This window comes from Rhinopithecus roxellana, chromosome 14 (genome assembly GCF_007565055.1).
Source record: "Rhinopithecus roxellana isolate Shanxi Qingling chromosome 14, ASM756505v1, whole genome shotgun sequence".
Classification (NCBI taxonomy): domain Eukaryota; kingdom Metazoa; phylum Chordata; class Mammalia; order Primates; family Cercopithecidae; genus Rhinopithecus; species Rhinopithecus roxellana.
Window position 1 is genome coordinate 62,804,966 of NC_044562.1, and position 13,842 is coordinate 62,818,807.

Sequence of the window (13,842 nt, forward strand, 5' to 3'; positions counted from 1 at the left end):
CAACACATTTGCACATTCTCAAGTTTCTTATTAAGGAAAATCTGGATTTGGCTCATGGGTGTCCCATTGAATGCCTCTTCCCATTTTGAACCAAGACCACCAGACTAACTCAGCTGGTGTGGGTCAGCATGTCCCCTAACAACTCACAACAGAACAGACTCGTACGCACCTGTCAGAGAATACCCCTGGAAGTCACTACCTCTCCACAATTTTATCCAATGCTTGGCTGTGAAAATGAAACCAGTGAAGGATTACATGGAAGGTCATGCAATCTCACCAGGCTCTAGTGATTCAAATCCATTCCTGGATTAAGCCCCTCCCCTAGGGAACTATGTAACTGCATCAAAAATTTCAGTTCCAAGGAGACTAAAGCATTAACAGGATTGCATCTGAAAATGACATTGCCTCGCCGGGCGCAGTGGCTTAAGCCGGTAATCCCAGCACTTTGTGAGGCCAAGGCAGGTGGATCACGAGGTCAGGAGATCAAGACCATCCTGGCTAACAGAGTGAAACCTCGTCTCTACTGAAAATACAAAAAATTAGCTGGGTGTGCTGGCGGGCGCCTGTAGTCCCAGCTACTCTGTAGGCTGAGGCAGGAGAATGGCGTGAACCCGGGAGGTGGAGCTTGCAGTGAGCCGAGATCATGCCACTGCACTGCAGCCCGGGCGACAGAGCGAGACTCCGTCTCACAAAAAAAAAAAAAAAAAAAAAAAGAAAGAAAGAAAATGACATTGGCTCTTGCTTGTTATACAATTATACAGCAAAGGCCCACTGCGCCCCTCTTCTGTACTCCAATAATATTCACGCATACCTATGAATGAAGGCCAAAGGATGGAATTGGCAAACACTGAGGGACATGACAAGAAAAAGCCTGTGGATAGGAGAATTTTTGAAGAACTGGTTGTGATTCTATACTCAAGAGGTTGGATGAAAAGCAAACAGTCTTTAGGCCTCCTAAGGGAATCTTCTGATACATATCGTTGTTACCACACCTGCCCCTTGGCAAGAAGCAGCAAACATCCCTTCCACTGAGCCTGGGCTCAGCAGTGAGCATAGGTTGACTGGAAATGTATCATTCATCAGCTCTCACTTTTTACTGGTCAGTGAGTCTTACCAAGAATGATATTTTGATTGCACTTCTCTAACTTACATAAAGCAACTGGTTCAACAGTTAGACCTCTGCTCTCTGACAGGGTCCATAGGAGGAGCTAAGCCAGCAACAGGGCAGCCCCGCCGCTGCTGATGGAGCAACTTTGCAGAGAGAACGAGGGAAGACCTGGTGCCTTGCTGTTGTTCTGATGGATGGAAGCTGGGTGTGCAGCGGAGACCTGCAGAACTGGAGACCTAGATGGGGTGGTCCTGGAGAGATGCCAACTTGGTCCCAGGTGGGCCTCATGGAACAGGTATTATTACATCTCTCTGATTTGAGGGCCCCCTGGAGAACCAGTATGACTATATTCCAAAACTAAACTAGTGGGTCACTGAGCACAAAGGAATTTCCTTACTACAATAAAGAATATCTATGTAAGAATCTATCCTTATCTATATCTTGAACCCCACTGAATAGTAATGCATGGGAGGTACTCTCAGTAACAACAGAAACCAGAGATGCTGATGGAACACCTGCTTTGCTGCGTGGTTCTGAAAGGTGTAGCTACTGCTAAAAGATAAGGAGACAAGGGCAACTCAGGCCAGCAAGTGAATTCGGCATCAAGGTTACTATGTGCTACCTACCATATTAGGAAAAGCTATTCTTTCTGAAGGTAAATGTTCTTGAGAGGACAGAGAAAAGGCCAGATGAGACAAACTAATACAACCTTTCTGGGAATTTGACAACATACACCAAAACCATGAAAGCACACGTAACTCTTCAACACAGGAAGCCGACTGCTAGGAATTTATCCTAGGCAAGGCAAACGGACAAGGGGACAGAGAGATAAACAGAGGAATGCTGGTTAGAGTTCTTTATGATAGTGAAAAACTGAAACTAAATTTATTTGAGAAGGTTCATTTTTCAGATACCGTGGGATCAATGAAGGCATATCCACACAGTGGAATATTACATAATCATTAAAAATGGTGGTATACAAGTACATTTCTTGACATGAAAATATCTACCGTTAGTGAGGAAGGCAGGCTGTGGGCAGTGTATACACAATGGCCACGTGTTTGTGGAAGGAAAAGGCATATATACATAGAAAGAGCTGGGGGTATGCACCCTAAAATGTTAAGTCAGGTTCCCTAGGTGGTATTTTAGGAATAATATTAATTTTCTTCAATATGCTTTTTCTAACTTCTCATCAATAACTGTGTCATTTTATAAAGCATTTCCAATTTTTAAAAATCAATAGCTTAGCTGGGTGTCATGGCTCATGACTGTAATCCTAGCACATTGGGAAGGCGAGGTTAGGCAGATTGCTTGAGGCCAAGAATTCAAAACTAGCCTGGGCAACATAGGGAGACCCAATCTCTACCAAAAACTACAAAAAATACTGCTGCTGCTGCTACTATTACCACTAGCCTGACACAGTGATAGAAAGTTGTCCTTTGTATCTGTGGATTCTGAATGTGCAGATTCAATCAATTGTGGATTAAAAATATTCAAAAGACGGCCAGGCGTGGTGGCTCATACCCGTAATCCCAGCATTTTGGGAGGCCGACACAGGCAGATTTCTTGAGGTCAGGAGTTCGAGACCAGCCTGGCCAACGTGGTGAAACCACGCCTCTACTAAAAGTACAAAAAAATTTAGCTGGGTGTGGTGGCAGGCACCTGCAATTCCAGCTATTTGGGAGGCCGAGGCAGGAGAATCGCTTGAATCCAGGAGAGAGAGGTTGCAGTGAGCCAGGATCACACCACTGCACTCCAGCCTGGGAGACACAGCGAGATTCCTCTCCAAAAAAAAAAAAAAAGAAAGAAAAAAAAATCAAAGGAAAAAAAAAAAAACTGAAAAATAACTAATACAACAGTGAAAAATTATACAAATAAAAAACAGTATAGCAACTATTTACAGATAATTTACATTCTATTACATATTATAAGTAATCTAGAGATGACTTAAAAGTATAGAGGAGGATGCACTCAGGTTATACGCAGATACTATGCTATTTTATATAAGGGACTCGAGCATCATGGATTTTGGTATCCGAGGCAGATCCCAGAATCCATTCCCCATAGATACTGAGGGACAATGGAATAGAAGGACTGACTTCCACCATATATTCTAATCTACACATTTCTCTACATTAAGTAAGAGTTATGGAATGTATTGCTATGAAACTAGAATTAACATCCCAACTTTAAATTTTATCAAGGGTAGAATGTCTGCATTTTTTGTATTTTATCAATGGGTAGAATGTCTGCATTTCTTCCCCAAGAATAAAGTTAATTTTGTTTATAAATCTATCTTACACACCACCAGTATAACAAACTTATATATAACACAAACTTACATATAACACAAAGAGAAAAGTTTCTTTTGCCTAATGAACTGGAATGTGTTATCTGACAGTAAAAGCTGAGTCATGAATTGCACTTAACTTCTGATTTTTGTTCACAGCTTTTCAAAGCTAAATCCTGGGTTCAATTGTGATTGTTTCCTTCATTCTCGATTTTCAGATACATCACTCTTCTCTCCTTTCTCTTTTCTTCTTGCCCCTGTCTTTTTACTCTCATCTAAAATTTTACTTCATCTGTGCCTTTTATTGTAATTCTTTGTAGAATTGGAAAGCCACAGATTGACTGGCAGGGAGGGGAAGAGAGAGAAAGACATATGGTCTAGTGGAGTGTGAGGGACAGTGTTATTTATCTCACAGTTGAGCAGGAGAGCAAATACGAACTTTCACTTCAAACAGAGACAAGAGGCTGGGCTGCTGGTAGGTCCCCCTTCCCTACGGTGTTTAGTTGAGGTCTGCAGCTGTTAATTGCTCCGAGGGGGCCATACTCACATGTAAACTGGGGTGATAGGTCAGCACGCCATTGTCACACAGGGTGACATATTTCTTTTTCCACTCTTTATTCAACGATTTGCCACTTCGCTTCAACAGCATGCCCTGCAAGGGAAAAAGAGCCAAACAGAAAGTCTAACGTAAATAAAAAAAAAAAGAAAACCAGGTACACAGGCAACGCATACGTTCAAAACACTTGTGTGTGTGCGGGACTTCACTCTGTGATGCTGGCGAATGCTAAAAGATGTGCCATTAGTTCAACAAATACAACACGAACACAGGGAGGTGTGCTACACTTACATCTTTTGGATAATTAACTGCTAAACACACAGGAAACACCTAAAGGTATAATGTTTTAAAGAAAGAAACCTCAGGCTGGGCACAGTGTAGGGATCATTTGAGCCCAGGAGTTCGAGACCAGCCTGGGCAAGATGCTGACACCCCCATCTCTAAACAAATAATTAATTAATAAATAAATAAAATTAGCTGGGCATGGTGGTGAGCTTCTGTAATCCCAGTTACTTGGGGGGCTGAGGTGGGAGGATCCCTTGAGCCCAGGAGGTTGAGGTGGCAGTGAGCTATGATTGTACCACCGTACTCCAGCCTGAGTGACAAAGCGAGACCTTGTGAAAGAAAGAGAGAGGGGAGAGGAGAGACAGAGAGGAAAAGAAAGAACAAACTAAAAAAACTGCATTGGCCGGGCGTGGTGGCTCAAGTCTGTAATCCCAGCACTTTGGGAGGCCAAGACGGGCGGATCCCGAGGTCAGGAAATTGAGACCATCCTGGCTAACACGGTGAAACCCCGTCTCTACTGAAAAATACGAAAAACTAGCCGGGCGAGGGGCGGGTGCCTGTAGTCCCAGCTACTCGGGAGGCTGAGGCAGGAGAATGGTGTAAACCCGGGAGGCGGAGCTTACAGTGAGCCGAGATCGCGCCACTGCCCTCCAGCCTGGGCGACAAAGTGAGACTCCGTCTCAAAAAACAAAACAAAACAAAATTAAAACTGCATTAACTGAGCTGGGCACAGTGGCTCACGCCTGTAATCCCAGCACTCTGGGAGGCTGAGGCGGGCAGATCACCTGAGGTCAGGAGTTTGAGACCAGCCTGGCTAACCATGGCCAACACTGGCGAAACACTGTCTCTACTAAAAATACAAAAATTAGCTGGGCGTAGTGGTGGGCACCTATAATCTCAGCTACTCGGGGAGGCTGAGGCAGGAGAATTGCTTGAACGCAGGAGGCAGAGGTTGCAGTGAGCTGACATCCCGCCACGGCACTCCAGCCTGGGCTCTAGCAGGAGACTCTGCCAAAAAACAAACAAACAAACACAAACAAACCAACCAACCAAACAACCAACCAACCAGCGGGCTCAGAGCGGGATGGCACTGATTGTTTTAAGAAAATGGCAGACAGCTGGGCGCGGTGGCTCAAGCCTGTAATCCCAGCACTTTGGGAGGCTGAGACGGGTGGATCACAAGGTTAGGAGATCAAGACCACCCTGGCTAACATGGTGAAACCCCGTCTCTACTAAAAAATACAAAAAAACTAGCCGGGCGAGGTGGCGGGCACCTGTAGTCCCAGCTACTCGGGAGGCTGAGGCAGGAGAATGGTGTAAACCCGGGAGGCGGAGCTTGCAGTGAGCCGAGATCGCACCACTGCACTCCAGCCTGGGTGACAGAGCGACAGAGCGACAGAGCAAGACTCCGTCTCAAAAAAAAAAAAAAAAAAAGAAAATGGCAGACAAACCAGACATGGGGGAATCGCCAGCTTTGATGCCGCCAAGCTGAAGAAAACAGAGACGCAGGAGAAGAACACCCTGCCGACCAGAGACCATTGGGCAGAAGCGGAGTGAAATTTCCTAAGAGCCTGGAGGATTTCCTGCCCTCGTCATCCCTGAGACCCCAGTCGTGGTGTGGAGGAAGAGCCACCTGCAAGATGGACACAAGCCACAAGCCGCACTGTGAACCTGGGCACCCCGCACCGATGCCACCGGCCTGTGGGTCTCTGAAGGAACCACTCCCAATCGGACTGCCAAATTCTCTGGTTGGCTCCGGGACATTATAGAAAATTATTTCTATGAATAATGAAAATAAAACACACCTCGTGGCCAAAAAAACACCAAAAAACAAAACAAAACAAAACTCACAAAAAACCCCAGAAAAACCCAAACTGCATTAACTGTATTCTCACCTAAGATTTGTAAAGAAGAATTTTTTTTACAGTTTCCTTCATTTCAGATTTTTTATTAAAACCAAAATTCCACTGGCAAATTTCAGTAACAATATTTAATAGATGAATCCCATGTAATTGACTCTAATTCACTTTTAATGAAATCATATTAGGCCTTCTTGAAAACCACTCAGAATCTGAAACCAACACATTTTTGAAGCCATGTTTAATCCAGTTTTCTTAAACGGTTGCTGAGAATTTCTTCTTGTTTTAACACCAATTCCCAGCAAGCCTTGCTCTATCTTTACAGGTTTCCCTTTGCTAAGGAAGCCGATGGCCAACACTGAGCCTGGGCAGGCCCAGCGCCTTGAGCTGGGGTTCTCTCCTCAGCCCGGGCTCCGTGCCTGTCCAGCTCAGTCCCTTTCAACGACAGCGTTCACTTCGGGAGTCTCTGCCTCTGTCTTCCTCCCTTCTCATCTTACTCTGCTCCATGTTAACCAAGAAAACTGAATCTCTTTACTTCCTCTTCTGCTATCCTTTTATAAACTTATGTAACCTTAACAGGACTGAGAAAGCGTAAGACTCAGGCTAATTCACCTGGACTGAGGCAGAAGGAAAGTTATGAGTTTTGAAATACAAGAAGACGCTTTGAGAAAGCCGAGATGCCCCACGAGTCACCTCCGGAACTTTTCCCAGGCTCCACTGACCTCCTAAACTCTGCTATCTTTCAAGAATCACAACATGAGAATGAATTAAGTACTATTATGGGATATAATTGAGTTCAAGTTCCAATTAATTACCAATACTGCGACATTACTGTTTTTTATTTACTAAATCGTAACCAAGTTTTGCGAACATAATGAAGTACGGGCCAGCTTGGGGCTCCAACCACCACTAGACATTGTTGCTTAAGGGAAAACATCTGAGTTTGAAACGACTTTGGAAGATGATTTCTTTGCAAGTTCTTACTCACAGAAACGTGGCAAAATGTGGCATACCTTGATTTCTTGGAATCTAAATCACTATAAACCAAATACGGAACTGAGACCAATCAACTGAACGAACCAAGTCCATAGGAAAATGCTAACTAAGTTGCAAACCACGACAATAAGAGCTTCCTCGCATGCAGGAATTAGAGGAGAGGGGCAGTCACCACTAGTGACGCAGTAATAAATAAGCGATTGCTTCAACTCATGAGAGACCCCTCTCCAGTGGGATTCCCGAGGATTTTAAAACTTAGCATAACAAAGCCTCACGCAAGGTCCTTTTTTTTTTTTTTGAGACGAAGTCTCCCTCTGCCGCCCAGGCTGGAGTGCAGTGGTGCGATCTCGGCTCACTGCAACCTCCGCCTCCCAGGTTCAAGTGATGCTCCTGCCTCAGCCTCCCAAATAGCTGGGATTACAGACACGTGCCACCATGCCCGGCTAAATTTTTTTCTTTTTTTCTTTTTTTTGTATTTTTAGTAGAAACGGGGTTTCACCACGTTAGCCAGGCTGATCTCGAACTCTTGACCTCAGGTGATCCACCTGCCTCAGCCTCCCAAAGTGCTGGGATTACAGGCATGAGCCACTGCACCCGGCCCTCAGTCAAGTTCTCCAATGGGCTCCCATTTTTCCATCATTTATTTCAGATGGAATTCAAACGATGACAAGTCTCTGGTGTCACCAGAAGATGACAGATGCTCCCGGCTTCATTCAGAAAGCTTCGTCCCTTCCCACTCAGACAAACGCTGGCCACGGCGCACGCCCCTGGGGCTCCATGCGGATGGACTTACACCACTCTTCTGGCTGGCGTGTGGGGGGTGCTTTCGCGAGCAAATCATATCCTCAAAATTGTTCTACCACAGTGAAGGCTACGAGGACTTACTTGTTAAGGAAAAAAGGGGAAACAGTCTAATCGGGAGGCATGTGAAGACATGATTTCATAGCTTTCTGAAGAACTAAACTAGGCTAAATTAAAACTTTTTTTTTTAATTAAAAAAAAAAAAAAGGCTGGAGTGCAGTGATGCCATCATAGCTTCTTGTGGCCTTGAACTCCTGGGCTCAAGTGATCCTCCCTCCTTCCTCCTGAGTAGCTTGGGATTACAGGCGTGTGCCATCCTGTTCGGCTAATTTTTTTTATTTTTGTTTTTTGTGAAGATATGGTCTCGCTGTATTGCCCAGGTTGGAGTGCAGTACACTGATGCAATTACAGCTCACTGCAACCTTGAACTTTCTGGCTCAAGCAATCCTCCGGCCCCAGTCTCCTCCGAGTAGCTAGGACTACACATACGTGCCACCATGTCTGTCTAATTTTTTATTTTATTTTTTGTAGAGACAGGGTCTCACCATCTTGCCCAGGCTGGTCTCAAACTCCTGGGCTCAAGCAATCCTCCCACCTTGGCTTCCCAAAGGTGCTGGGGTAACAGCGAAGTGAGCCACTGTGCTGCCTCGCTTAGGTCTTCAGAAAGTGCTGGATGACAGGGAGTGAGCCACTGCACCTGGCCTAGGCTGATTTTCTTTTGATCCTAGGAAAACTCTTAATAAACTTAAGAGCTTATTAAATAAATAAACTTAACTTAAACTCTACGTCTTGCCAGGGAGGATAATCTTGGATTACAGGCACTGTTCAAATGCTGCGTTAAGTCGGCAGGACTACGGAATACCCTGGCCTCTTAGGAGTCATATTTCTGCCTTCCAGCCTCGGCCCCAGTTGGGTTTATTATATGACCCCCCCACCAAGAACTGCTGTGGAGACGAAGAGCCACTTGGCTGCCCGGCTTGTCACGTCATGGCTGTGGTCCAGCTGGGCTGGGGCAGGTGCGCTTTTCTTTCAGTGGCTGGAGCACTACCCCACGCTCAGCCTGGCTGTGCAGTCGTGTCCCCTGACTCTCCTGCTCCCCAAAGGAACAGGTCAGGGGCAGCAAAGTTATGGAAGCCATGGCTCCCTGAAAGCCAGGACTCTGAGTTACACAGGGCAAGTGTCTTGTTAGCTAATGGAACGTGGCAGGGCCAGCCCTCCTGCCCGCTTCACTCCTGCCAGGACACTGGGCTGCCGGGCTGCCAAAGTCTCCCGTTCCTACTCATGGGCGGTGACCTGCTCCCCACACAGAACCACTGGGTGTTCCAGCCACTGCCCAGCCCAGCACTTTTGGTTTTGAACCTCAGCTTCCGCTTCCAAAGCACAAACACCAAGGGGCGGCTGCTCAGGATCCTTCTGGCAGGCACCTCTGTCACCTGAGTCCCTTGTAGGGAGAGAAGTGAGACTTCATGACAACTCGCATTTTATCTTCCCGCTGCACCCCACAGTTTACAGAGGGTATTCCCAATTCCCAAGACATTCTGATTCAGTCAAGGACCATGAGCAGACAGGGGCTCCGCTACACTCCCAAATTCCCACGGAAACAAAACGTGAGCTCGGAGTGAGAGCAGATGAGCAAATATTTCCCTTAACTGAGAGTGCACATGGCTCCAGAGGAAGCAGTTTCTGTTTGCTAAATCCAGGAGCAGCCTGAGAAGGCCTCCACTCTGAGTGTCTTCAAGGAAAGGAGAACAGGACAAGAAATCTTATTATTATTATTATTATACTTTAAGTTCTATGGTACATGTGCACAATGTGCAGGTTTGTTACATAGGTATACATGTGCCATGTTGCTGTGCTGCACCCATTAACTCGTCATTTACATTAGGTATGTCTCCTAATGCTATCCCTCCCCACTACCCCCTCCCCACAATAGGACCCGCTGTGTGATGCTCCCCTTCCTGTGTCCAAGTGATCTCATTGTTCAATTCCCACCTATGAGTGAGAACATGTGGTGTTTGGTTTTCTGTTCTTGCGATAGTTTGCTGAGAATAATGGTTTCCAGAAATGAACGAAGCCTCCAAGAAGTATGGGATTATGTGAAAAGACCAAATCTACATCTGATTGGTGTGCCTGAAAGTGATGGGGAAATGGAACCAAGTTGGAAAACACTCTTCAGGATATCATCCAGGAGAACTTCCCCAACCTAGTAAGGCAGGCCAACATCCAAATTCAGAAAATACAGAGAACGCCACAAAGATACTCCTCAAGAAGAGCAACTCCAAGACACATAATTGTCAGATTCACCAAAGTTGAAATGAAGGAAAAAATGTTAAGGGCAGCCAGAGGACAAGAAATCTTAACCCGACTAGCAAATTCTAGGAACAGGGTGCCCAGGGCTGCTGGAAACTGGAGGTCAGACCTGCTTGGCAAGGAGGCGTACTTTAGCCCAGAACATGACAGGGCCACATGCCGCCACCACCAGGCCCCTGGGGTTGTGCAACACAGTGACCCTGCAGGGCTGGAGGGCCCCATGTGTCCAGATATGCTGATTATCGAAGAGAAGTAGAAACATCGGACTTGTGTGTGATGGTTTCTTATGTTAAAATACTGGCCACAGGTACACATTTTTGCACTGAACACAGGTTACACCGAACCTGCTGCAGGCCAGCTGCACATGCGCACGGTGTTTGTGACTTTTGGCCAAGAGTCACTGGGGTTGGATGGAGCCCCCCTGGCCTCCCATGGATCTAAGGATCCAGCAGTCACAGCACCCATACTCTCCATCTGACATGGGGAGCGTGGCCTGAGGGGCAGCGGTGTGCAGAGGCCACGCTATCGGGTTTCCGCGGGCACCGTGGGCCCTTCTCTCAAACCAGCGGGCTACCCTCAGCCCCACTTCCTGCCTGGCCCTGGAGGTGCCTGAATGTCTGGGCCCTGCCATAGGTGAGCAGGGTGGAGGAAGGAAGGGGTTATCTGATTTGCATTAGGAAAGATTCCCCTGGTGAGGAGTTGGCAAGACGGAAGCGCTTTCCGGCTCAAAGTGTGGCCCACTTTGGAGCAGCGGTTGGGTCTACTCGAGAGGGGAGGAATCAATCCGAATGTAACAAGATCCCCAGATGGTCTGAGCAAATTTGAGACACGTTGGAAGAATTTTTAAAATTTTGAGTGTATTTTAATCACTATCTAAAAAGTGATCCAAAACCACCACTGGATTCCACCACCCGAGTTGGCATCTCTCACTTCCTGGGTCACGAGTTGCGCTAAGGGGGAGAGCACCGAGGGAGACGCAACATGTAAATCACTCACTCCGAGAACAAGTCAACCCCCGGGGAAGGCACCGCATGCTGTACACAAAACGATTTCTCAGTATGAAAGCAGGAAAGGAAGAGGCTGGTGTCACCACGTGATACAGTCACGAGGCAGCTGAAACCAAAGGAGCCTGCACTGCAACCGTCATCCCTAACCCCTGGCACGGAAGGCTGTCATTTTGTTTCAGCAAAACATCATCATCCTTATCATTAAATGCACAATAAATTAATGCTATTAATTTAAAATTTTAATAAATATAACTTTTATATTTATTTAAAAGCTATAAAGACAAGGAGCTAAATCTTAGTTTTCTGCTTGTACCTAACTGCGTAATTATTATCAAAACAATTAAATAAATGTTGAAGGATTCATGAGATTTTTGTTCTTTGAAAAGGCTCTGGCTGGGCGCGGTAGCTCACGCCTGTAATTCCAGCAATTTGGGAGGCCGAGGTAGGTGGATCACGAGGTCAGGAGTTCAAGACCAGCCTGACCAACACAGTGAAACCCCATCTCTACTAAAAATACAAAAATTAGCCGGGCATGGTGACGCATGCCTGTAATCCCAGCTACTTGGGAGGCTGAGGTAGAAGAATTGCTTGAACCCGGGAGGCGGAGGTTGCAGTGAGCCAAGATTGCGCCATTGCACTCCAGAATGGGCAACAAGAGTGAAACTCTGTCTTAAAAACAAAAACAAAAACAAAACAAAACAAAAGTTCCACACCATTCAAATGTGGGAAAGACTGGTCTAGAATGGCAGTGATGATCAGGGATATTTCTGGGGGCAAGGGAGGAGAAGGTTAGGCAGGCAAGGAGAACGCAGGTGCGAGAAACACGCTGGAGGTAAAATCGGGACAAGGCACTGGGTGGGGTGGGGCGGGGCCAGCACAGACAAAGTCAGGCTTTAGTTGTTGTGGCCCAGTGGGGTCATTCACTGAGCCAGAGAGTACAGGAGCTGGTGACCAGGAGGGAAAAGAAGACTTTGGTATCAGCCACACAGCACTGGAGGGGCTGGTGACCCAGGTAGGCAAGGCGGCCAGGCCAGCCGTTGAGGTTCCACGTTCAAGGAGGAAGTCTGGGAGATGGAGGGTGGCTGGGGAGGAGCCAAGAGATACAGGAAGAAGCCTGGGGAGTGAACATGGTCACACTTAAGGTTTAGCATGCAAGGGCCGGGTTATAATCTGCTTAGCCAATACAGAATCAGAATCCCATTTTGAAGAATTATTATCTAACGGTCAGCAAAATTTTCCTGAGAATCTTTAAGATCATGATGTAATCATTTAATAGGTTGACTAGTTCATTCTCCTTTAAAAATAAATTATTTTAAATATTTCTGAAAGTACATAAATTGATAGTAAAAAGCATCATGTTCACCTTAGGAAAACAACAGATAGAATATTTGCAGTTTCAAATGAGGAAGCTAGAGAATAATGAAGTAAATAAAGAGAAAGCAACGCCCACCTCTATTGGAGATGATGAAATTATCTGCAGGTGAGCCCCTTCCCCTAGAAACAAGTTATCTAATTACAGCGAGGAGACCCTGGTCATGGGTCTGACATAGAACAACTACTTTTTGAGGAAATTAGCATTTGTTCCATTATATGGTCAAACTTAACTCTCATTAAATGAATCCATGTTAAATATAAACAAACAATGCATCGAGGTTTTAAAATGAAATAAAAAGACATTCACCAGTTGAATAAAAATTTGTAAGTCCCTAGTGCAATTACAATGTATTTTGGAAGATGTGTTTGTCTGATCAGTCTAGATAATCAGCCATCAAAATCAGTGCACGTACTGTTTGGCAATGAGAAGTGTAGATATCTGTGCACAACTAACACGAAAGTCTCCAAGTGGCTCCACGTGTTGGTTTCATGGCGCCCCATAAGCAAATGCAGATGGAAAACAAGAGAGCACACACTCCCGGGAAAGCTGGGGAGAGAAGCTCTACTCAACCACAGGCCCGGGCTGCAGGTGGAACCTCAGGAAACGTGCTGGGAATCATGTGTCCAATCGTAGCCTTCAAAGCACAAGTGTTCCAACACACAGTAAGCACGTGACTCAGAATCGACCTGGCCCTGAGAAGCACAGCCTTGTGGGTATCACAGACCTGTGCTGAGGTCTCAGCCCCGGCAAACATCAAGTGGGGAAGGCTGGTCCCCTGGGAATCAGATCTCTCAGCAGACAGCACGATGGTGAGCCTTGCACCTCGGTGGGCTTTTATACTAAGATCCCAGGAACCCAAAGTGCTTGTTCATCCCAAGCATTTAAAATACCATTGATTCTATTACAATTGTTGTTAGTCCCAGGAATTCTAAAAGGTGGAAACAAACGACGGGAGTTGCTCTCTAGTTGGCAGATACAGAGACAGGACGGGGCCGTGGACCAGTAAGGTTGAAAAGTGACCCCATTTATAAAACAAGGCTGACCTCCTCCTTGCAGCAAGGGCAGATGGGGGAAAGGGGGTGACAGGGCTCTCTCCATCCCAGGACCCCAGGAATACTGCCCCTGGCCTCCACGGTTCTTCCCCCAAAACTCAGTCTTCCATCAGTTCTAGTTTCTCTTTTCGCCCACGTTTGGGAGCTGTTTCTAGTTTGCCTCCACTTCAAAAGAGGTTACTGCTTATCTAATGGAAATGTGG

General features: G+C 46.1%; 1 protein-coding gene and 1 pseudogene across 7 annotated transcripts in view; one reads left to right on the forward strand and one right to left on the reverse strand.

Moving 5' to 3' along the window:
• The window catches only part of AGAP1 (ArfGAP with GTPase domain, ankyrin repeat and PH domain 1), a 650,028-nt gene that overhangs the window by 250,710 nt on the left and 385,476 nt on the right, over positions 1–13,842 (reverse strand). For all 7 annotated transcript variants that reach the window (XM_010364388.2, XM_010364387.2, XM_030916436.1 and 4 more), the window contains one exon: positions 3,946–4,050. In XM_010364388.2, coding sequence (XP_010362690.1) covers positions 3,946–4,050 — 105 coding nt within the window. The remainder of the gene's footprint in view (positions 1–3,945; positions 4,051–13,842) is intronic.
• LOC115893212 lies at positions 5,678–5,806 on the forward strand (annotated as a pseudogene).